The sequence below is a fragment of the Equus asinus genome, chromosome 11, assembly GCF_041296235.1.
Source record: "Equus asinus isolate D_3611 breed Donkey chromosome 11, EquAss-T2T_v2, whole genome shotgun sequence".
Taxonomy (NCBI): Eukaryota; Metazoa; Chordata; class Mammalia; order Perissodactyla; family Equidae; genus Equus; species Equus asinus.
In genome coordinates, this window is record NC_091800.1 from 33,091,277 (window position 1) to 33,115,135 (window position 23,859).

Below are 23,859 nucleotides of genomic sequence, written 5' to 3' on the forward strand. Positions count from 1 at the left end.
AGATAGTACTTTATGGGAATATGTTTAAGAAACAGGATATTTACATAGTCTTGAGCTATCTTCTCATAAGATACTTATTAATTACAAAGGGGAAAATAGTACCTTTATAGTGTAGAAACCTGGTAGGCAGCACCCGCACTAAGTGATCAAAGTTAATATCACTAGTAAAGGGACAAGTTGGTGCAGTAGTCCCCCTTTATCCACAGTTTTGCTTTCCACCAGTTTCAGTTATCCGCAGTCAACCATGGTCCAAAAACATTAAATGGAAAATTCCAGAAATAAACAATTCATAAGTTTTAAATTGTGTGCTGTTCTGAGTAAAGTGATGAAATCTCACTCTGTCCTGCCCAGGATGTGAATCATCCCTTTGTCCGGCATATTCATGCTGTATGTGTTACCTACCCGTTAGTTAGTAAGTAGCCCTTTAGGTTATCAGATCAACTGTCATGGTATTGCGGTGCTTGTGTTCAGGTAACCCTTATAAGGGCCCCAAAGTACAGGGGTAGTGACGCTGGCAATTTGGATACGTCAAGAGAAGCTGTAAAGTGCTTCCTTTAAGTGAAAAGGTGAAAGTTCTCAGCTTAATAGGGAAAGAAAAAAAATCGTATGCTAAAGTTGCTGAGATCTGTGGTAAGAAGAAATCTTCCGTCTATGAAATTGTGAAGAGGGAAAAAGAAATTCATGCTCGTTTTGTTATCACACCTCAAATATGTATGTATAGGAAAAAACATAGTATATATAGGGTTTGGTACTATCCATTAGTTTCAGGCATCCACTGGGAGTCTTGGAACATAACCCTCTGCTGGGGTAAGGGGGAACTACTGTGTTTTGGACCTCCTGATATGATGTATTTGAAAGGACACATTACTTCTTTGATATTCTCACCAAAAATGCAAGTTGAATCTAATCGTGAGGAAATATTAAATAAACCCAAATTGGGGGACATTTTACAAAACAAATGACCTGTACTCCTCAAAATTGTCAAGATCTTGAAAGACAAACTGAAGAACTGCTCCTGATTAAAGGAGAAGAAATTGTTCCAGGTTAAAAGAATTGTCATGAAGAAGCATGAAATTTACTAAATGAAACCTATGATCCTAGATTGGATCCTAAGCCAAAAATATTTTCCTTCATTTTTTTAAAAAGGACGTTAGATAATTGGAGAAATTATCTCCAATATAATTCCAATATCTCTAGTATATAGATTAAATAATAGTACTCTATCAATGTAATTTTCCTGGTTTTGATAATTGTACTATCTTTATGTAAAATAATATTCATGTATTTTTAGGAAATATACCCTGAAGTATTTAGGGTTAAAGGAGCAGTGTGTCTATTATTTTCAAACAAGTCATAAAAAATACAGAAATAATAATATAGAAAAAAATGATAGACATGTTTAAGTATTAAGATTTGGGAAATATGGATGAAGGTTGTAGGTAAATGTACTACTTTTGCAACTTTTCTAAGTCTGAAATTACTTTTTAAAAAAAGATAAAGGAGGGGCTGGCCTGGTGGCATAGTGGTTAAGTTCACTTCGGCAGCCTGAGGTTTGCCAGTTTGGATCCTGAGCGCAGCCCTACACACCACTCATCAAGCCATGCTGTGACAGGCATCCCACATATAAAATAGAGAAAGGTGGACACAGATCTTAGCTCAGAGCCAGTCTTCTTCAGCAAATAGAGGAGGATTAGTGGCGGATGTTAGCTCAGGGCTAACCTTCCTCAAAAAAAAAACCAACAAAAAGATAAAGGAGATAGTAAATGAGGTTTGTCACTAACTGATTTTTTTTTGCATCAATAGACTGTTTATTGCTTATCGATGATTTGGAAGATGATGATTTGCAGAGAAAAGTTAATATCAAAGTGTGGCAAATGAATAATACTATTACAATATGACAGAGCAACATAAAACAGGTTGATAAAATGTCAAAGCATTTTTACTGTATTAAAAGTAATTTTTTGATTGACAACTCTCATTATTGCATAGTATTATGACTCATGTATACTTCGATACATTGAGAAAAAGTTATTAGTTTTCACTTTTTGCGTGGAATTCTTTTCATGACTTATTCACCAATTTTTGAGTAGGTTGTTAAAAACCCTTTCTGGGTCAGTTTCCTCATCTATAAAATGAGCTGGTTGGTGTAGATTAAATTTTAAGGTTCCTTCCAGTTCTAAAATTATGTGATCTTATAACTAGATAGAAAGTGAAAGTTAATTTTCCCATTTAGTCAAAAGCTGTTGTTAAATACACAATTTATGTGCCGAGGGACAGTGTAATAATTATTAAGGTAACAGATTTTTTTCTGTGAAAGAAACTTTTGCTGAGATTTTATTTAATTGTACAATTTCATTTGTATGCCACTTCTTAACACGTTATTGACACTAGTTTTTTTTTACATTTAATGTGGTTTATAAGTATAATTTTATAGCATTTCCCAGAGAAAACTTAAGACTCAAGACTGATAATGAAAGTTATTTGTTCTTAATAAGGATATATTCTCTGCAGCCTAGAAGGATTGTCAAAATACAGGTAGCTGATAAAGTAAAAACTAAATTGATGTCCAGTATAAATTATCTTTTAGTTATAGCTAATAAAATTAAAACTTTGTTAATCCGTTTTTTTTCCTTCACCCTCCCAGCTTGGTGATCCAGCTATTTTTCCTGCCGTAATTGTGGAACATGTTCCTGGTGCTGATATTCTCAATAGTTACGCAGGTCTAGCCTGTGTGGAAGAGCCCAATGACATGATTACTGAGAGCTCCCTGGATGTCGCTGAAGAAGAAATCATAGATGACGATGATGACGACATCACCCTTACAGGTATGCGTCCCTCCGGCAGCATTTTACTTCAGCACAGTTTTAGGCAGTCTCCTAGCCCTGTGATTTTAGGGGCATGAAAAGACCCTAACTTGGTTTTGAGTAACTCCATTACCTGCCGAAGCTAGAGCCCTGCAGAGAGAAGGAAATTACATTTTCTTTGTTGTCTGCCTGTGTGTCATACTGCTTTCACACCTGCCCTTTCTTCTTTGCTGAATATATTGAAATGGAGGTGACAGAATAGGAGGCATGTTAAAGGAACCAAACAGCTCAATTCATCAAGTCTTCACTGAGCACTTTTTGTATGCATAGCTCTATGTTCTTGATGACAATGAGAAGTTGTAGGGAAAAAGATAGGAATGTTCTTTTTTTTGACTGCTGCCACAGGAAGTAGATAGGAGGCTGTGACCCCAATGTAGGATAAGGCGCTGGGGTTTAAAGAAGATTCCTTTTCTGGTTCAGTCAGAAGTAGTAGGATACTTCAAACCTGAAGAGTTCGCTATGTGAGTGTGAGGTACTGGGAGTGCTAATTTCATCTTTTAGAAATTGGTGCATGCATTTGTATTTTTATACATTTATATTCATATATCTTGGCCAGAGATGTTGGAGGTGTTTGAGAAAATTATTTGGCAGCAAAGGTTATTTGAATATTTACTCTTAAATTAAAAAGAAAAGGAAGTTAACATTAGTTGCAATATTACTAACTAAACCTAGACTTTATTTATGTTTCACTCATTTCACACTAATGTCCTTTTTCTGATCCAGGAGCCTATCTAGAATCCCACATGGCATTTAGTTGCTGTTTCCTCTTAGTCTCTTGCAGTCTGTAAGAGTTCCTCTGTCTCTCCTTGTCTCTCATAAACTTCATACTTTTGAGGAGTACTGGTCAGACATTGTAGAATGTCCCTCCGTTTTATTTGTGTGATGTTTTCTCATGATTGGAATGAGAGAATGCATTTTGGGCAAAAATACCACCAAAATGGCATTGTCTTCTTCTTAGTGCATCTTATTAAGGTAGTATATTTTAAAAAAATACATTACCTCATTTAATTCTCACAACAGAAAAAGAAAACTGAAATTAGGTTAAATTAAATGACTTGCTTCAGGTCACACACCAAGTGACTGAGCTCCCATTGATAATGTTGCCAAACAACCCACTTAGTTTTTGTATTGTCTTCTGTTTTTTACAGTCTGTTCTCATATATTCACATTTTTCGTTCAGAGCACTCAAAGTTTTTTTTTTTGAGGAGGAGGATCAGCCCTGAGCTAACATCCAAGCCCATCTTCCTCTACTTTATATGTGGGACGCCTGCCATAGCATGGCTTGCCACGAGGTGCCATGTCTGCACCTGGGATCCCAACCAGTGAACTTGGGGCCGCCGAAGCAGAATGTGCGCACTTGACCGCTGCACCACCGGGCCTGCCCCTCAAAGATTTTTGATAAATCTAGACTTATTTCTCCCTTGTCAATAAGGGAATTAGCTTAATCAGATTGGACGTTTCTGTTCATTGCTGGCTGTGATCTGTGTGTTTAGTATAACAGAATGACCACCTTGTTCTTAGCTTGTAGGGTTTTTGCAATGTATTTTGATGTAGCTTTTTAATGCATTAGGTTAAGGCTACTCTCACTGTAGGTTGGGAACCAGGGTCTCCCCTGAAGGGCTGTTTATTACTGGTTTCAGTCATCAGGGAAGACATTGGTTCTCCCAGAAGAAATAGAGACTAGCGAAGCAGATCGAGGATCTTTAGGAAAAGGAATTGCTTCTTTCTTTCAGTGCTTCACTCTCCTGGGCTTAGACGTGAGGATAGCTGATGATGAGATACAGACAGGCTCCTTCCTACCTGGAAAACAGAACTAGTATGGAATGGGTCCAGAAAACAAGCCATATCTTGAAAACCAGATTTGCTATTTGCATGATCCTTGTCCCTCCTGTTTCTTCTCTCCCGACACAAGCCTTTGTTTAACTCTTGCATCCTTGTTTGAGCAATGTCTGAGAATGGAAACTTTGTAGCCCTCCTTAGTTCAGAATTGGGGAGGAAAGAGTACTGCACTTTTGAGAAACTACAAGGCAAGAAAGAGATGGGAATGGAACAGTTTATAAACTGTACTTGAGAGTCCCAGGCAGCACTTCAGATGATATTAAGAATTCTTGTCAATTTTTTTAGGTATGATCATAGCATTGTGTTAGATTCCTTGTCTTTTAGACACATATGCTAAAATGTTTAGAGATAAAATATGATGTCCTGGTTCCTTCAAAATAGTCCTGGGTTGGTGGGTATGTGTGAGGGGAACTTGAAGGCAGTAGGTGGAGTATGGATGAAAGAAAATTGACCGTGTGTTGATAATGATTGATGCTGAGAATGGATATGAGAATTCATTATACTATGTTCCATAATTTTGATTTTGTTTGAAATTTTCAATAATAAAAAGATTGAATTATTTTTATGGATTTGAGGCGTATATGAAAATGCAGCTATCATCTATAACCTTTTATTTCAAGTTTCCATGTTCATCGAAACACTTTTGTTTTTGCCGTTGATTTATCTCATATCAAGATTGAACCGGGGGCCGGCTCCGTGGCCGAGTGGTTAAGTTCATGCGCTCCGCTGCAGCGGCCCAGGGTTTGGATCCTGGGGGCGCACATGGCACCGCTCGTCAGGCCACGTTGAGGCGGTGTCCCACATCCCACAGCTAGAAGGACCAGCAGCTAAGATATACAACCGTGTATGGGGGGGTTTGGGGAGATAAAGCAGGAAAAAAAAAAAAAAAGATCGAACCTAACTCATTTGACTGTGAGCTCTTACCTATGTGGAGATTCTTCTTCCATTACCAGTCTTTGAGGATCTAAAACTGAAATTATTAAAGGAGATAGTAGGAATTGTATTGCCACAAATGGAAGGTAACCATGATGGCTATATTCATTAGTAAATCTTCTCTTTTAAAAAAAATGTTATTATGTGTCCCATCTTTCATACTTACTCTTATCTGTTTTTGCAAGATCAAACATGATCTTTAGTAATTCATAATAATTTCAAATGTCTTTAATGAATTGTTATCTGAATTATAGTATCAGTGCTGTCCTTAGTATAAATAGATTTTAACTAGTTGTCAAATCAGAGCTAATCTGTTATAAAGTTTAAAAATACATGTATTAAAATCTTCTGGGTTTATTGTTGCCTACAAGAAATTATTGTCATCCATTTAATGAAGGGCCAACATTTTCTTTATATTGTTAAAAGCTAGATATACTTTTTTCTGGTTTTCCTTCCTGTTTCATGTAGGACCCACCAATTTATTTTGCATTTCGTGACCTAAGCACTGAAGCTGAATGGAATAAATCAAGTTTTACAAATTAGACCATTGATGTTAAACACATTTAGCTTGCCTCATGTTTTTGAAATTCAAAAGATAGCGTGATTTCTGAATATAGCTGGGGAATGGTTTCTAGTGTATATTAAGTTAAAGAAACAAGGATCAGGACAGCATGAATAGTATGCTACTGTTTACTTAAGATATGGGAAAGAATATAAATAATAGGTGTGTGTTTGCTTATATTTAAAAAATAGAAAGATAAGCCAAAAACTAATAAAAATAGTACCTTACAGGGAAAAGGAGAGGACAGGAATGAAAGCTAGAATTCTCTAAATGTACTTTGTTTTGTAGTTTTTACTTTGGAACCATGTAAATGTTTAACAGAATTATAAAACAAAATTAAATCCAAAAGAGGGAAAATTAGGAATCTAAAAATTGAAGCACACTGAAACAAATGAACTTAATTATGTTAATTGAGTTGTTGGCATAACCATAACGGATAATAATTATTTAAAGTGATTTTTAAGGCTGTACATTTCCCACTAGGATATACCCTAAGAAGCAAAAACAGAACTGCTTAGGAATCTTAAATTGTCTTCAGTAATTATACTGTTAGTAATAATATGGCTTTTGTTATTTTAAAACGTGTGTGCTCGTATGAGAGAGATATTAGGGTAAAATTAAATAAGTAATGAAGTTAATGTTATAAGAAGCCAAAATTTTTGGCATAAAATAAGATACACAAAATATTAAATTGCAGAGTTAAGTAAAAATTCTATAATTCTATAAATAAATTTAATATAAATAAATCCTATAAATAAATTATGTAAGCCTACAAATAAATTCTGTAATGCTAAATTCGAATTGAAAATATCGGTATGAACTCATGATGTATTTTCTTCTTTAAAAAAACAAAAACAAAATATTTACTAGGCAGATATGGGACAACTTGAGCATAAATGAGATAACCACAGTGGATGGAAGCATATCTAGTATGTTCAAATCCATGATTTCATGATACATATGCACAAAAAAATAGTCACCAATAGGTTATGCTAATTACAATTTTGAAAACTGATAAGGTTAGGAATCAGACACTTATTCTCCCTTCACTATATGAACTATATTGCTGAGTCAACTAGATTATTAAATGAGAAGTTTCTCCTTATAGTGGTATTCCAGCTTATAAATGAAAAAGGTATGATAAGTAGAATATCTGCATTTTGTAATCCCTAATGAATTAATAGGGATAGGTATTGAGCATCAACAGTTGCTAACATCACAAAAAGAGAACACCAGAGGGGCTGGCCCCGTGGCCGAGTGGTTAAGTTCGCGCGCTCCGCTGCAGGCGGCCCAGTGTTTCGTTGGTTCGAATCCTGGGCGCGGACGTGGCACTGCTCATCAGACCACACTGAGGCAGCGTCCCACATGCCACAACTAGAAGAATGCACAACGAAGAATACACAACTATGTACCGGGGGGGGTTGGGGAAAAAAAGGAAAAAATTAAAAAAAAAAATCTTTAAAAAAAAAAAAAAGAACAATAACATTATTAAAAAAAAAAAAAAGAGAACACCAGACATTTGAGCCTTTTACACATCATCATCACATCATCACATATGAAAAATACCCTTCCTCCAAAATAATACCAGAATTTGATCAAGCTTCCAGAATTGACTACCAGTTTAGAGGAAATATAGAGAAATGTGTTACACTGCACAATGGGAATACAATTAGCAAAATCCAGACTGTGAGAAACTCGACAGGACAGCCTCGTTTCCTCATTCGTTGCAAGGAAAAAAAGAGAAAGAGAGGGTGACATAGAAATGAAAAGAAACTTAAGAAACATATCAGTCAATTGCAATGTGAGGACTGTATTTGGATCCTGATTTAAGCAAAAAACCATCAACTCCCCCTCACCCACTACCATTTGTGATATTTGAGACAATTGGACATTTGAATGCTATTTGATTAAGGCAAAATTGATTTTTTAAAATATGTGATAATGACATTATATTTATCTTTTCAAAACAGAGTTTTTATCTTTTAGAGAGACATGAAATATTTACTGCTGAAATATTCTAATGTTTAGAATTTGCATCAAAATAATATGGTGATAGAGGAGTGCAGAGAGGTATAGATAAAACAACATTGGCTATGAGTTGATAATTGTTGAAGATGGGTGACAGATACATAGGAGTTCATTATATTATTCTGTTTACATTTGAATATGTTTTAAATTCTCCAAAATAATTTTTAGAAAAGCAACCTATTCCCCAGCTTTGGCCACTGAAAAGGCTTAGAAGTCGTGAACGTTCCAACACCCCTACTATACCATGACTTATGGTCTCCAAATGCACTTTCCACTAAAGATACCAGGGTACTTGGGAGAAACAACTAATTCTGGGTTCGGGGCAGGAAATGTACAAGAATAGCCTATAATATCTTATCATCCCAGAAGGCATGAAAGGGATCCAGCATTTCTCAGGTCATGTCTAAAAGACCCAGAAACCAAGTTTAGTTCCCGCTGGCCGAAGATGGGACATATAGAGGATCATTAAGAATTACAACTGCAGGGGCCAGCCCAGTGGGTGCAGCGGTTAAAGTTCGTACATTCTGCTTCGATGACCTGGGGTTTGCCGGTTCAGATCCCGGGTGTGGACATGACACTGTTTAGAAGGCCACGCTGTGGTGGGCATCCCATGTATACAAAGTAGAGGAAGATGGGCACAGATGTTAGCTCAGGGCCAGCCTTCCTCAGCAAAAAAAGAGGAGGATTGGCAGCAGATGTTAGCTCAGGGCTAATCTTCCTCAAAAAAAAAAATTACAACTGCAAAGGATTGAGGAATATGTTAGAATCTGTGTATTCGCAATGATAAAAAAGTAACTCAGTGGTCACCTTTGGAAGGTGCTGGGAAGCCCATTTACTATTCTGAAAACCAGTAAATAATGGAAAAAGAATCCAGCATTTAATTTGCCCTTATTGTATATACCATGGCTCAAGGTAACCAGATAGTTGATGAAGGAAAGTTCTTCTTTATAGAGAGGTCTGATAAATGCTGGAGGAATGATAGGATTAGAATTATCACCATTTTGGAATCCCTAAGGACATTGTGGATCTAGGCAACTATTGTCAATAACTGTTAAGGCCATCAGGTGAAAAGCTGACTGACGGAGAATTTCATGATGGATCAGGCTGACAACACCGGAATCTGGTTCTCAATCTTAACAGTACTGAAAGGAGACCACCACGTTTCTTAGCAGTACTTTAGGAGGCACATAGAATCACACGGCATCACCTTTGAAATATTCTTGCCAAAAACTTGAATGTGAATCTAATCAAGCTTCAAAATATAACTGCCAGGTTACAGGAAATACTTGGGGGAAGGGATATGGTAAGTGACACCACAGAGGTGTAATCAGCAAAATCTACAAAGGGGGAAACTACAGACAGATGACCCTGTTTCTTCTAAAACAAGTAGCAAAAAGGAAAGAAAAAAAAAGAGGGAGGAGGTACTTGTCAAACGCAATGCATGAACTTGGTTTGGATCCTGATAATGAACAAACCAACTTTTTAAAGAACCTGAGACATTAGAGAAATTTCAATACTAACTGGATATCTGATTTAAAGAATAATTTTTAAGAGGTGTGATCATGGTATTGTTGTTTAGGGATATATACTGTAATATTTACACTTGAACGATAGGCTATCTGGGGTTCTCTTTAAAATATCTGGCGTGTGTGTATTGGGTTGGGGAGTATGGATGAAGGAAGATTGACTGTTATTAAGTATTGAAGCTGGGCCCTTGATACATGGGGTTCATTATATGATTTTCTCTATTTTTATGTATGTTTGAAATTTTTCATTATAAAAAGCTTGACAAAGAAGTGGTTTGAAATTCTCCTTGTTTTTTTCTGAATTGATAGGCAACTAAATTATTATCCGTACTGCTTTTATCATTTTCATCTACCCAGCAGACTTTAAAATATTTTAGAAAACTTATTTATGTAAATGAATATCTAGAATTATAAAAATAGTAATAATTGTTGAGTTATCTGTGCCTTATTTACCTGCTTTTTTTAAATTTAATTTTAAATTTAAAAATTTTCGTTAGTTCATAGAATTTCAAAGCCTTGACGAAGGAGCACTATGCTTTTCTACTACGCTGTAACTCTACAAGATTTTAAATAGGAGGCTTAAGGTTTTAATAGGAAGTGTTACAATGTCCTGCTTCAATCATTTTTTGCTAGAATTTTCGAGATGTTGATCTTTTCTGGTTTTAACTATTGTGGAGGAATTGGACTTTTAAAGCATTTCTTTTTATAGAACAGATAGTTAAAATTTGATTGATTGGGGCCAGCCCCGTGGCCGCGTGGTTAGGTTTGCACGCTCTGCTTCACTGGCCCAGGATTTCACCTATTTGGATCCTGGGCACAGACGTGGCACCACTCATCAGGCCATGCTGAGGCGGTGTCCCACATGCTACAACCAGAAGGACCCACAACTAAAAATATACAACTATGTACTGGGGGTGCCTTAGGGAGAAAAAGGAAAAATAAAATCTTTAAAAAGAAAAATTTTTAATTGATTTTTTTCATTACAAGTAGGAGAAATAGTCTCGTAATGAAGACTATGAGTAGTCTCTATCAGTAATCTCCTAATGAAGTTTTGTGCATCATGACATGAAAATAAAAAGCACACAAACTTTCAGAAATAAAAAACTAGTCAAAAATCTATTCAAATTTTCTAGGATGCTTTCTGTAATAATTCAGAAATGTGACCACTTGCCTTAAGAGAAAAAGTTTAAAGCCTTTGAAAGAGGAAGACTCCATGAAATGTTGAACTACTGTTTGAAAAATTCAGGCTAGATTAAAATCCTTGCCTCTTTCTATATTGGCTATCTTCTTGTTCTTTGATTTCCATGTGACCTATAGATATGTGGGTTCGACGATACTAGCTGAGGGAATCAAGCCCAGAAGATTGGAATTCTGCAGGTACATCTTTCGTATCTGGAAGAAGGTGCTTCTCTTCTGGTTTGACAGGTTGTGGGGACTCCCAGTGTTAGCCCATAAAATAAAATACAGTTATTTTATGGAAGAAAATGTTCTTTGTTAGGAATTTCTTCCTAATTGAGAGGAGCTGACTAGTATATGACCTTAGATCCTGAACTTCTTTGTTTGCATCCTTCAGGAATTTTTCTGGCTCTTTGCTCCTTCAGCAGTCCATCCCTTCCATTCCCATCGTGAGATTCCTCCCTTGGGAAGGCAGTCAGCCATATCAGTGTCTAAAGCAAGTTAACTAAATCTGCTGTTATTATAACAGCCTTTAGTGGTTGTATATTTTGTTTTATAATGATACAGACCAGTTACCTCATTTTTTTAAATGCAAAATTCTTATTCTCATGTCCTTCTACTATTCTTCTTGCTTTAATTTCTCTCTCTTTCTCTCTAAGTATTTAAATCCTAACTATCTTAAATGACTCAGCCTAAGGTCATCTCTTTAGGAAGCCTTCTAAACTTATAGCAGTATACAGTGCCTGTAGTCAGTCTATTTTATACCATAAAATTAATCAGTTTGTTGTTCTCTTAAATAGTATCTGAGTGTCAGTTACCAGTGGATAAGGAAAAAGGTCATGTGTTGTACTATTGTAGCTTACACATTTCCTAGCACAATTGTTTGAGTGATAGGCATTCAGTATTATTGCCAATTGAGAACTTAGAGAAGATTAAGAATTTCCTAGGTTCTTAGAGATCTTCAGTCTAAAGAGAATGTGAACTGTTTAGGAAATATTTAGGATAATAAATGTTATAATATTCTAATGGAAAGTTAAGTTAAATTTCAAAGAGCTGCCAATTTCTTGGAAATTGGGTTATAGTATTAATAATGAAAAGGAAGATGATTTTGTTCATTCTCTGGATTGAATAGAAATGGGGAGAGAAGAATGTGGAAATGATCACTATCATTCATTTGACTGAGAGAACTTTTGCTTTAAGTACTTTGTTTATATTTACTCTTTAACCTGTGTAAAATTAAAAGTGTAAATTAAAACTTTAAACCTGTGTAAATTAAAAATTATACTGTCAGTCTAACCCTGAATCTGGAAGTCATGATTTCATATATGTATATTTTCAAACTTTTAAAAATGATGTCTAATTTTTATCACAAATATTCGTGGGGAAATACAGCAAGTAAGTATGAGGGATTATGGATGATGAATATCGAATTTATCCATAAAAAAGGGCATTTTTAGCTCTTTATTTAGTTTCTTGGTGCTGATCCTGGAGCCAAGGGGCTAGAAGCCATCGAGGAATTCACTAGGCATCTATGTTAGACATCGGTCTGGGATGCAGAGAAGTGTCAAGTATCTAGCGTATACTTGGATTAATTTTCAAGTAGGGGAATTAGTGTTCTATAGCACAACTAGAGAAGAGTGGTACCAAAATACTATAATTATCAAAGGATGTTTAGGTTCTAGTAATGTGACTGACTAAAACTTTTTGGAGATGGTGGCAGTTCGTTAATTATAGAGGAATAGAAGAAGAGTCGGAGATTAACAGAGACCCATGTTCATTCCTATCAGCGAACTAGAGCATTGGAATCAGTGTTAGAGCTGAAGGGGGACTTGAGAATATCAACCCAGTCATTTTATAGTGTGGAGTCTACAGAAACAAAATGACTTGCCCAGTGACATCCTAGTTTAGTGGCACACTTGAGATTTCCAACTGTCATTCCTGAACCCTTTCTAATCAAGTCCAATAGCCATCTTATTTATTCTTGAAAATGTAAGAATTATTGGAGAATTAACTAGTGGTTTCCCTCCAGAAACCAGCTTATTTTCCTTCTCTTTTACCTCCCAGCATCTTACAGGGTTTTTGTTTTGTTTTTTAATAAAAACTCCACATCTTGCAAAGTTCTTTTAAAAATAAGAAATAGATAAATATTTAATAGTCATATTCAGTATAGATTTTATATGTTGATACAAAGTATGTATATAAACCCAAATGTTAAGTGATGTATCCTGGTTTAAGAGACCAGAATCTGTGCATTTTAGAACAGCGGATATCTTGTAACTAATTCTGTTTTTTCTTTAAATGTGTTGTAGTTGAAGCTTCCTGTCATAATGGGGATGAAACAATTGAAACTATCGAGGCTGCTGAGGCTCTCCTGAATATGGATTCTCCTGGCCCTATGCTGGATGAAAAACGAATAAGTGAGTGGTTATGTGTTAGGATTGTTCATGTTTATATACTTTGAAAAGTGATTCTTGCCGTCTCTTTCTGTTAGGTGGTAAATTAAGAGACCAGAGACCATGTTTTATGTTTTGTGTGTCCCAGGTGCATTTTAAGGTATGGTACTAGTTGAGGCACCTTTACTAAAGTGTAAGTTAAAAAAGACTTTTTAAAAATTGGGGAAGTGAGGCCTTTAGGAATAAATGAGTAATTTATTTAGTTGTCAAATAGCAGATTATGCAGAATTTGTCTCTTAACCTCATTGGTCAAAGTATTAGAGTATTAGGAGCCCGTACTATTATAATTTAGTGATCTCTATAGATGTTTATCAGTGAATAGACAAAAATCCATTGAAAAATTTTCTAACACTTAATGGAATAAAATTCACTCCCACTTTATTGATCTGCTTTTAAATCTATGTTCTTCTTTGGGCTTTTTTGATAAGAACGTTGTCAAACTCATAAAATTAATTATTACTAAATCAATTCAAAATGTTTATTGAATATTTTCTATATGCATAGAAGTGTATTAGGCAATAAGGTAATATTCAAATGAACAGATACTGTTTCTTTCCTCGAGCTTATGATTTAATTTTGAAGACATATATGTAAATAACTGTAAAAGCCAAAAGTAAAGTCTCTGAGAAGGATAGCAAGGTTCTGGAAGGAGGGGGTACTCTAGCTGAGAACGTCAGAGACGGGCTTTATGGTGGGAGTGCTTGACCTGGCCTCTAAGTGACAAGTAAGCTTTTAAAGGGTAGAGGAGACAGGAAAGGGCATTCAAAGTAGAGGGAATGGATTGAGCAAAAGACACATCTGTAGAAAAGAATGAACTGTTTCAGAGAAAAATGCTTTGGTATAGCTGAAGTGTAAGCTTCATGGTGGCTGAGAGATGAGATTGGAAAGGTAGGTTTGATCTACATTTTGGAAGCTTCAAAAGGCATGCTCTGAAGTTTGGGTTGTTCTTTTTTTCCCCTATAAACTATGGGAAGATATGTCAATTTTATTTTTATTTCTAATTTTCAGGGTGTTTCAGGGTCTTCTTTTTTTATAAAGAAGAATAATGTGGTCAGATCAGACTTAGGTTTCAGAGAATAACTTCAGCAGCAATGTGAAGAATGGAGAAGAGAGACGAGATAGACTGGTGATAGGAAATCAAGTAATGAAGACATTGGAATAGTCCAGTCAAGCCTAGACTGACCTAGGGTATCTGATTTAGGGCAGAGAAAATAAAAAGCAGGGACTAGATTTCAAGATTTTAATTCTACTTTAATCTGCATAGAAACAGGAAATTATTTTATGAAATTATTTTGGTTTATAATACAAAGTTGATTATAATTAGTTGATTTTATTTCCATTAGATAATAATATATTTAGTTCATCTGAAGATGACATTGTTGTTGCCCCAATCACCCATGTATCCGTCACATTAGATGGGATTCCTGAAGTAATGGAAACTCACCAGGTTCAAGAGACATATGCACACTCACCGGGAGCCTCATCGCCAGAACAACCCAAGAGAAAGAAAGGTGGGTGGTTAATTTGTTTAGGGCAAACCTTCAAATCTTGATGTGGAATCTAAATATAATTTTTACTCAAGGATATTTTTACACCAAATAAAATGTATATAAGAAAAAATTGAGGGCACAAAAGATAAATTAAGAGGTATTTCTTCATATTGGATTAATTTTTTTTTTAAATTACGTTATTTTATTCATTTCAAATATTTGGCCTACCTCAAAGAAAAGGGATTCTTCCAACTTTTAAAGACCTCAACCTTTTATCTAAACCCTTTTATCCAAGCTCAGAGAGAGCTTGTGGGTAAAAGCATGTCAGCTTCCTCCCACAGGTCATAGTTTGAAAACCATCAGCATAGATTCCACTGGGAAAAATAGGAGTTGGAAATCAGTGGGTAAGTAATTGAAGAGGAAAATGTTAGAATGTCTTAAAGGGAATTTTTTAACTTTTCACAAATTAGGCCCATACTTGGATTCTAAAGTCTGACACACTTTCAATTTAATTGCCTTCTGATTCTACTCCAGCCTGTTGAATAAATGGCGTCACCAGCCACCCAGTAACCTAACTTCACATGAAAGTAAGAGAAATGCCAAGAGCCCAAAATGAAGGGAAAAATAAAAACAATAAGAGTGAGCTGATGCTGTAGTAGTGGCTTTCAGGGGCTGAGAACGGTATGTCAGTCTTGATGCCCAAGGGGCTTGGGTTTTATTGCCCATGTAGAGGGAGATGCTTAAGTCTTGGTTCAATGCAAGGTGGGGTATTAGACGGAGACCTCAGCATATAATTGGGATCCTGGAAAGGCTATTACCTTCAGGGGAAAAACCTATTGGTACAGACTGATATCAGGGAAGCTTGCATTTCTCAGCTGGGGCTCTGAGTGGAGAAATTCTTCCTTTGAGAATTCGTAATTCTTGCTTTTTTAAAAAAATTTTCTTAAAAAAATTTTTTTTTTGAGGAAGATTAGCCCTGAGCTAACATCTGCTGCCAATCCTCCTCTTTTTGCTGAGGAAGACTGGCCCTGAGCTAACATCTGTGCCCATCTTCCTCTACTTTATATGCAGGACACCTACCACAGCATGGCTTGCCAAGCGGTGCCATGTTCACACCCAGGATCCGAGCCCCGGGCTGCCAAAGCAGAACATGCGCACTTAACCGCTGCGCCACTGGGCCTGCCGGCCCCTAGGCTTACTTTAAAAACCTAGGTTTTTTATTAGATTTTAAACTATCACTGACTTTAGGAATTCCAAGCCAAGTAATTAACGTTAAAGTGGCCCCAGGCTGGCAATAAATTTGGGGCACCAGGCAGAAGCTCTTGTAGAATTGCTCTGGCAAGTCATACATGAAACCCAGGCTGCACAGGATTTCCTCAAATAAAACCCTGTTGAAGGTGAACTCACATTTTGGTATCACAGAACACATGAGGAAGACACTTCCTCAGTGAGCGGCAGCAGACACAGAAAACCCTAGGGTTAGTTCTCTAAGAACTTCAGATAATAGAGTTATCAAATAGAAACTTTCTGTGAATATGATTATAATTATTAAAGCAAAAGAATAAAAAAACATGGTCAAAAAATATGACTATTAAAAAATACCAGATGGAACTTCCTCTTCTAGTCAAGATGGAATAATACACTCTGACTTGGCAACGATTTTTTGGATATAAGATGGAAAGCACAAACAACAAAAGCAAAAATTAAGTGGGACTACACTAGACTAAAAAACTTCTGCACAGCAAAAGAAACAGTCAACAAAATGAAAAGGCAACCTACGGAATGGGAGAAAATATTTGCAAACTATATATCCGATAAGAGATTAATATCCAAAATATATAAAGAACTCATATAGTTCAATAGCAAAAAAACAAGTAATCTGGGGCTGGTCCCATGGCCAAGTGGTTAAGTTTGCATGCTCTACTTCAGCGGCCCTGGGTTTCACTGGTTCGCATCCCCAGCGTGGACCTGGCACCGCTCATCAGGCCATGCTAAGGTGGCGTCCCACACGCCACAACTAGAAGGACCCACAACTGAAATATACAACTGCGTACTGGGGGGGATTTGAGGAGAAAAAGCAGGAAAAAAAACAAGTCATCTAATTTAAAATGGGCAGAGGACCTGAATAGACATTTTTCTAAAGAAGACACACAAATGGCCAACAGGTACATGAAAAGATGCCCAGCATCACTAATTGTCAGGGAAATCCAAATCAAAACCACAATTAAGTATCACTTCACACTTGTTAGAATGGCCGTCATCACAAAGACAGGAAATAAATGTTGGCAAGCATGTGGAAAAAGGGGACCCTTATACACTGTTAGTGGGAATTTAAATTGGTACAGCCACTATAGAAAACAGTATGGAGGTTCCTCAAAAACTTAAAACTAGAAATACCATATGATCCTACAATTCCACTTTTGGGTTTATAGCCAAAGGAAATGAACACACGATCTCAAAGAGATATCTGCACCCCTATATTTATTGCAGCATTATTCGCAGTAGCTAAGATATGGAAACAACCTAAGTGTCCGTCCATGGATGAATGGATAGAAAAGATGTGATATATATACACGCACAATGGAATATTCAGCTATGAGAAAGAGGGAAATTTTGCCGTTTGCGACAACATGACCTGAAGAGTGACCCTCTTTGACCCTCTTCTCCCTGACTGTTATTCATCCTAACTTCAGAAATGTTTTTCTATTCAGTTTGCCTAGTGATGAGTTGTTATTAACCTTGTGACTTTAGCTGTAGAATTCTGCTTTTCTAAGTTATTGTCCTATGTTAACCCAGAATTCAGAGAGAGTCACCAAGAGTAACCCAGAGAGAGTCAGCCTCACGAATGTTGGGGTAAGACGTACAAACTAAAATATCCAATTATATTGAATCCTCATTGTTTTCTCATATACAGAGTGGTAGTCTGTTCAGAGCATCGTCATCTCAACTTAAATCACAGCAATGTTGTCACCAAGTTGTGATTCTAGATAAGTGGTAAAAGAGGGTCACAACAAGGATTTAGAATAGTTGGTTGACCCAGACTAAGGCTGCACAAAATACAGTTTAACACTGTTGGAATGGACTTGTTTAGAAATTGGATGTTGGATAACCATGAAGTTTGTTTGCTGTGGATTGATGGAAATATACAAAAATGAGATATTCAAAAATAAACAGGAAAATAAAAATTGACTATATGGTTCACCAAAGTTTTGCCTCACTTGTTTTTCATATTTCTATAGTTTTGGGAAGTTTCCAGTATTTGAGAACTAGCTCTAGGCAGAGATGCATTTGGAAGAGAGAAAAGCTAAGAATCCGTTTCTTCTGCCTTAAAAAGCTTACATAACCAACAGAGAGACAAACCTATATGGCTTATTTTTTGAGCCCAAGTTTTATCAGCATGAAGAATTCTCCCAAATATTACGAAAGCACCATCAGTATTGTCACCTGAAAGACAAGATATAATGTTTTAAACTTAACCTTATTTTTTACAAATGAGCTGAACTATCATTTCCTGCATGAAAGTTTGTGATCTAACCTACATTAATGCTAAATTTTTACTGAAGTTATTTTACTTTTAGTAAATAGCATTTTAGGAGACCAGTATATGTGATCCATGTATTGAGTATTTAGTGCTTGAAATTTAGGATAAATGACAAAAATAGCATTTATGAACAGTCACATTGTCCATTCTCTCTCACTTTTGAGGGTAAATATTTATGCAGAGCCGTTCTGATTTCAGGGAGAAAAACCAAACCACCACGACCAGATTCCCCAGCCACTACACCAAACATATCTGTGAAGAAGAAAAACAAAGATGGGAAGGGTGAGTACAACTATAACCCTCCCTATAATACTTACGGGTCAAATAACATTAAGATTGTTTTAAAATGTCTGCATATTGTAAGTAGAAACTAGTTTTCTTGAGGTATTGAAATGGATCTTATTGCTGCTGCATGCTTATAAGATATGGTTGCCACTTTCTGTAAAGAGACTGGTAATAATGTAGCCCAAGAAATCTGTTTAAGAGATTTTCACTTACCTGTTGAAATAATCCATCCTTTTATTAATAATAAGTCTCTTGGAAGAGTTCAGCCAGGTTAAGTTTTCAGTTCATAGACACTTTATTACATTGTCTTGGAGTTCTAGTATTTCCGTAATTGCTGTCCAAATTTAGAGAAAATTGTTGTGGCTAATCCACTGGCTCTAATATAAAGAGAACAACTATTGTAAGGTTTTGTATAACTGTTTTCAACTGTTTCTTGTATGTAGCGGTTCTTAAAGAAATAGGAAAAAATTGTCTCAAGTCAAAATTGACTTTCTCTTTAAGTCATCACAAATCTAATTCACAAGACTGATCTGTTTAGACATCTTATGTGGGACTAATAAAAATACCAAATCAGGGGCCAGCCCTGTGGCCGAGTGGTTAGGTTCTCGCGCTCTGCTGCGGCAGCCCAGGGTTTCGCTGGTTTGGATCCTGGGTGTGGACATGGCACCGCTTGTCAGGCCACGTTGAGGTGGCGTCCCATATGTCACAACTAGAAGGACCTGCAACTAAGATATACAACTATGTACCAGGGGGGATTTGGGGAGATAAAGCAGGAAAAAAAAAAAGATTGGCCACAGCTGTTAGCTCAGCTGCCAATCTTTAAGGAAAAAAAGATTGGCCACAGCTGTTAGCTCAGGTGCCAAGCTTTAAGAAAAAAAAGATTGGCCACAGCTGTTAGCTCAGGTGCCAATCTTTAAAAAAAAAGCAAATCAGTCCCTAAAAATTATGATCGTTATATTACCAATACTAACTGAATTATGTAATATTTTTATATAATTATAACTGGAACTTATGAGACTTCTAGTTGTGTTGTATTGTACTGTTTCAAAGGAAATTTTGGTCTGCTAAAAAGAAATTGTTTTTGTTTCAGGAAACACAATTTATCTTTGGGAGTTTTTACTGGCACTGCTCCAGGACAAAGCTACTTGTCCTAAATATATAAAATGGACCCAGCGAGAAAAAGGCATTTTTAAATTGGTAGATTCTAAAGCAGTATCCAGGTTGTGGGGAAAGCACAAAAACAAACCTGATATGAACTATGAGACCATGGGAAGAGCTCTCAGGTATGTGAAGTTTTTGTAGTTCATTGTATTAAGAATATCATTTCCTAAAAAATAGATAACTTCTAAAATACTGAGGAATAAAGGAAATGGTGAATTTTATTTATTGAAGTGCTAAAGCCACACTACTTATAGAAATCAGTGTACATTTAAATTGAAATCTTATTCCAATCTTGGAAAATGTTTTCCTTCCAAAAATAATCTTTCTGCAAGAAACAGATATTTTATTTATCAAGAGATCAGGAAATGTTAAGCTGTCATCAGGAATTGTAAACTGACCACAGCTCTCATTGTTTTGAGCCATTAAAATTAAGTTCAGCACAAAGTACAAATAGTGGTGATGCAGGTGCTTACTAAGAGGATGCATTATTAAACGTTAATCTCAGGTGTGACATATAATATATTATGGGTAGAATAAATTAATGCTTTGAGAATATTAAAGATGGTGAAAATTTTGAACTAGGGTATCATTTTATTCCTAAACTCTCTTTTAGTTTGTTTTTCTGTCATCATGTCATTTATTCAAGATATGCATATATTTGAGAAAGATTTATTGGAAATAGCAATGATCTGATACTTGATAATCTTCTTAAACTAAAACTATTTAGTAACAGTTTCTGGTTGTTTTTTTTAACTCACACTTATTGGTTCCTGATTTAATTTAAATCATTGACAAAATTTGAATCACTTCTATTTGGCTATCATTAAATTTTATACAGAAAACGGAATCGGATTTACAGAATCAAATTTAAACGGGTAGGGGTGTTATAGGAAGCTGTGGAAGGGAAATCATTTCTTGAGGTTTGTAGCAGTAGATTTGATTGTTCCAGCAAGTCAACAGAAGGTAGAAGAAGGAAAAAAAGAAGAGCTAGAATAATCCATATACTTTATCAACAATCCCCTAATGAGAATTGATTTCAGATTTAGTTGGTAATAAGGACTTTTTCTCTCTTTGTAAGTAAATGTGCGTTTAACACATGTTTAGAAAAGAATGTTTTTAATTATATTATCTTGTATAAAATAACTGACCTTCATTTAGAAATTCTTTTCTCACTTGTTTCTAGCTTTAAACTTTGGTTTATGATTAGGAAATTTTTATTTTGTTAAACATCAATTTATGTTAAATTGAATAAAATATTGATGAAATTGTTTCTTTGAATAGGTACTATTACCAAAGGGGTATTCTGGCAAAAGTGGAAGGTCAGCGCTTGGTGTATCAGTTTAAGGAAATGCCAAAAGATCTTATTTATATAGATGATGAGGATGCAAGTTCCAGCATAGAGTCTTCAGATCCATCCCTGTCTTCGACAACCACTTCAAGTAGGAACCAAGCAAGCCGATCGAGAGTGTCTTCAAGTCCAGGGATAAAAGGAGGAGCCACTACCGTTCTAAAACCAGGGAATTCTAAAGCTGCAAAACCCAAAGATCCTGTGGAAGTTGCACAGCCATCAGAAGTTCTGAGGACAGTGCAGCCCACACAGTCTCCATACCCCACCCAGCTCTTCCGGACTATTCATGTAGTACAGCCAGTACAAGCTGTCCCAGATGGAGAAGCAGCCATCACCAACTGCGTGCAGGATGAAACATTAAATTCTTCCGTTCAGAGTATTAGGTGAGAAACTGAAGTTACCGATGCAAATCATTATGTGATGTTTCTGACCTGAGCCATGACTCGTTACAGGTGTCAAGATTAGAAGTGAAAATAAAAATTATATAGATTTCAAGCTAGAACTCTTGGTCAACAGATTGTTTCAGCAGCAATGTGTATTACATCAGACCTCTGATTGTATCAGTGATGCCTTATTTTTAAACTCTGACATTACTTGATGTTATTCTATCAATTTAAGTCTAGTCCACTATACATTTGTGTAACTGGATTGATCCATACAGGAAGGGATCCACATATAAGAAAATCCAGAGGATGGTTTCAGATCTTTTTTCAAACAGTCAGAAGCTGTAAAAATTCAACATAGATTGACACATTTTGACCTTTTGGAATGCATTGAATTCCGAGAAATAAACATTATTCTTTGGGAAGATCCTATCATGAAACAGTTCTAAAGTTCAAACAGGTAGGGAGACCCAGAATCTAAGGTCCTCTTTTTCAGGCTTTTAGAATGGCAGAAGGTGGAAGAATAGGGTTTTTTTTGGCATAATCAAATCAAATTTGCCTCATAGCTACAGGAAAGATACAAAACAATTAATTAACCAAGAAAACCCTATCTGCTTTTAGAGTGATCCTTTTCAGAAATTCGGGCGTGGGTCTCAGCTGATTTAGAATGGGAGAAAGGGAAGAAGGCAGAAAATTAGATGGACATTTGCAGCCTTCTCTTTTTCTATTTCTTCTGTCATGAATTTCCAGAACATGAATTATAATAAAATATAGGAGTCCTTCCAAATCCAATGAAAATGATTCTTTGATTATTTTGTTTAGCCAACTTCAGTCTTACATTTGTATATTCCAGAATATAAATGCTGGGTTTTTGTTCAATTGATCTTGCAGTTAGTAGACATTACCTAGAGTCAAGACAGACTTAGATGATTCAGTCTTCCTTGAATAGTTTACTTAAACCTTTAACATTGTGAAAATCAAATTCTCTGAAATCTTTAGTTGTCTTGCAAGGAGTATTAAGACCTCATTTTTTCTATTTTTATTGGACAGGAATGATACATCTTTGTTAGTAAAGGAGTACTTATTTAACATGCTCTATTTTCTTTTTAATGTTTTATTTTCCTCTATGTCTTACTGGTTACGTGTGATGACTGAGTATTAAATTGGAAGTATGTGGTTTCTCCCATAGGTATCTAGGCTTTTTGTCGTTTTATAATTATGTGTATTTGTGTTGATAGGAAACATACAATGGCCAGAGCTAATCACTAGGACTCCCCTTTTGGAGTGATTCATTGGTTTTTTAGCATCTGTAATCAAAGTTTGCTTTTTAGATCTTGAGAACAAAACAAAAAACCACACCCCACCAGCTCTGAAAGATTAGATTGTGATATTGTATTGGATACTATATTACCCTGAATGTCAATTTCTGATAAGATTCAATGCCAGTTATTAAAACATTGTGATTATCTCGGCTGTATGTTTCAGAATCTTCACTTCTGTGGTCCCTGAGAGTTCTGTGGATTCTCTGCTTGCTTCCTGCCTCTAATATTTTTTCTCTTCAGTCCAACCTATATGTTACTACTAGTCATAGTTTTGTTATGTTGCCTTCTTGCAGTTTTTGTTAGATCTGTGTTGCACACAGAGTGCAGTCCAATTTCTATAGCCTGAGCTGCCAGCTCTCACTCTCTGCTCATAATTCCTCCCTTGCTTTCCAGCTAAGACTGACTGCTTGCCTGTACCTCATTCTGGTACATAAACTGGGTGGTGTTGACTTCAATGCCTATATATTTAAATCCTCCTATATATTTAAATCTATAGGAGCCAGAGTTTATTCATTGTCCTTTTCCTAACACCTAACATAGTATCTGGCATATAATACCCCATCATATTTATAGAATTCCTTTTGAAGTAGTGAATATATTCATTCTTTATCTCCTATTGGAGTAATGAGTCCTGAATGGACTACTTGTAGAATGAAGAAATACAAAATTTAACTTTTCAAACTTTAACACATACTTTCTTATTGTAGAAATCATCCTGTATTTGTATGTGTGTGTGTGTACATACACATTCTTAATAATTTCTTTGACTTTTTAAAACATTCTTCTCTCATTTGGTTATATCTTTTATTTTCCTCCCCCAAATCCTACTTATTTTAAAGCAGTTAAACCTTTAATAGAATGCATTTTATTCCCTGAAATTACTAGATATGAAAAGGCAAATGTTAATGAATAGCAACAGTTGACAGCTCCTGAATGTAACTATTCAGG

General features: G+C 35.8%; 1 protein-coding gene across 10 annotated transcripts in view; it reads left to right on the forward strand.

The window, feature by feature from the left end:
• Positions 1–23,859, forward strand: part of ELF1 (E74 like ETS transcription factor 1) — a 108,179-nt gene that overhangs the window by 80,647 nt on the left and 3,673 nt on the right. For 6 of the 10 annotated variants that reach the window (XM_014854849.3, XM_070480861.1, XM_014854850.3 and 3 more), the window contains exons 3-8: positions 2,645–2,825; positions 13,238–13,345; positions 14,725–14,892; positions 18,611–18,694; positions 19,788–19,980; positions 21,140–21,589. In XM_014854849.3, the coding sequence (XP_014710335.1) occupies positions 2,645–2,825; positions 13,238–13,345; positions 14,725–14,892; positions 18,611–18,694; positions 19,788–19,980; positions 21,140–21,589 (1,184 nt within the window). The remainder of the gene's footprint in view (positions 1–2,644; positions 2,826–13,237; positions 13,346–14,724; positions 14,893–18,610; positions 18,695–19,787; positions 19,981–21,139; positions 21,590–23,859) is intronic. The other 4 variants (XM_070480862.1, XM_014854852.3, XM_070480865.1 and 1 more) reach the window with 1 other exon arrangement.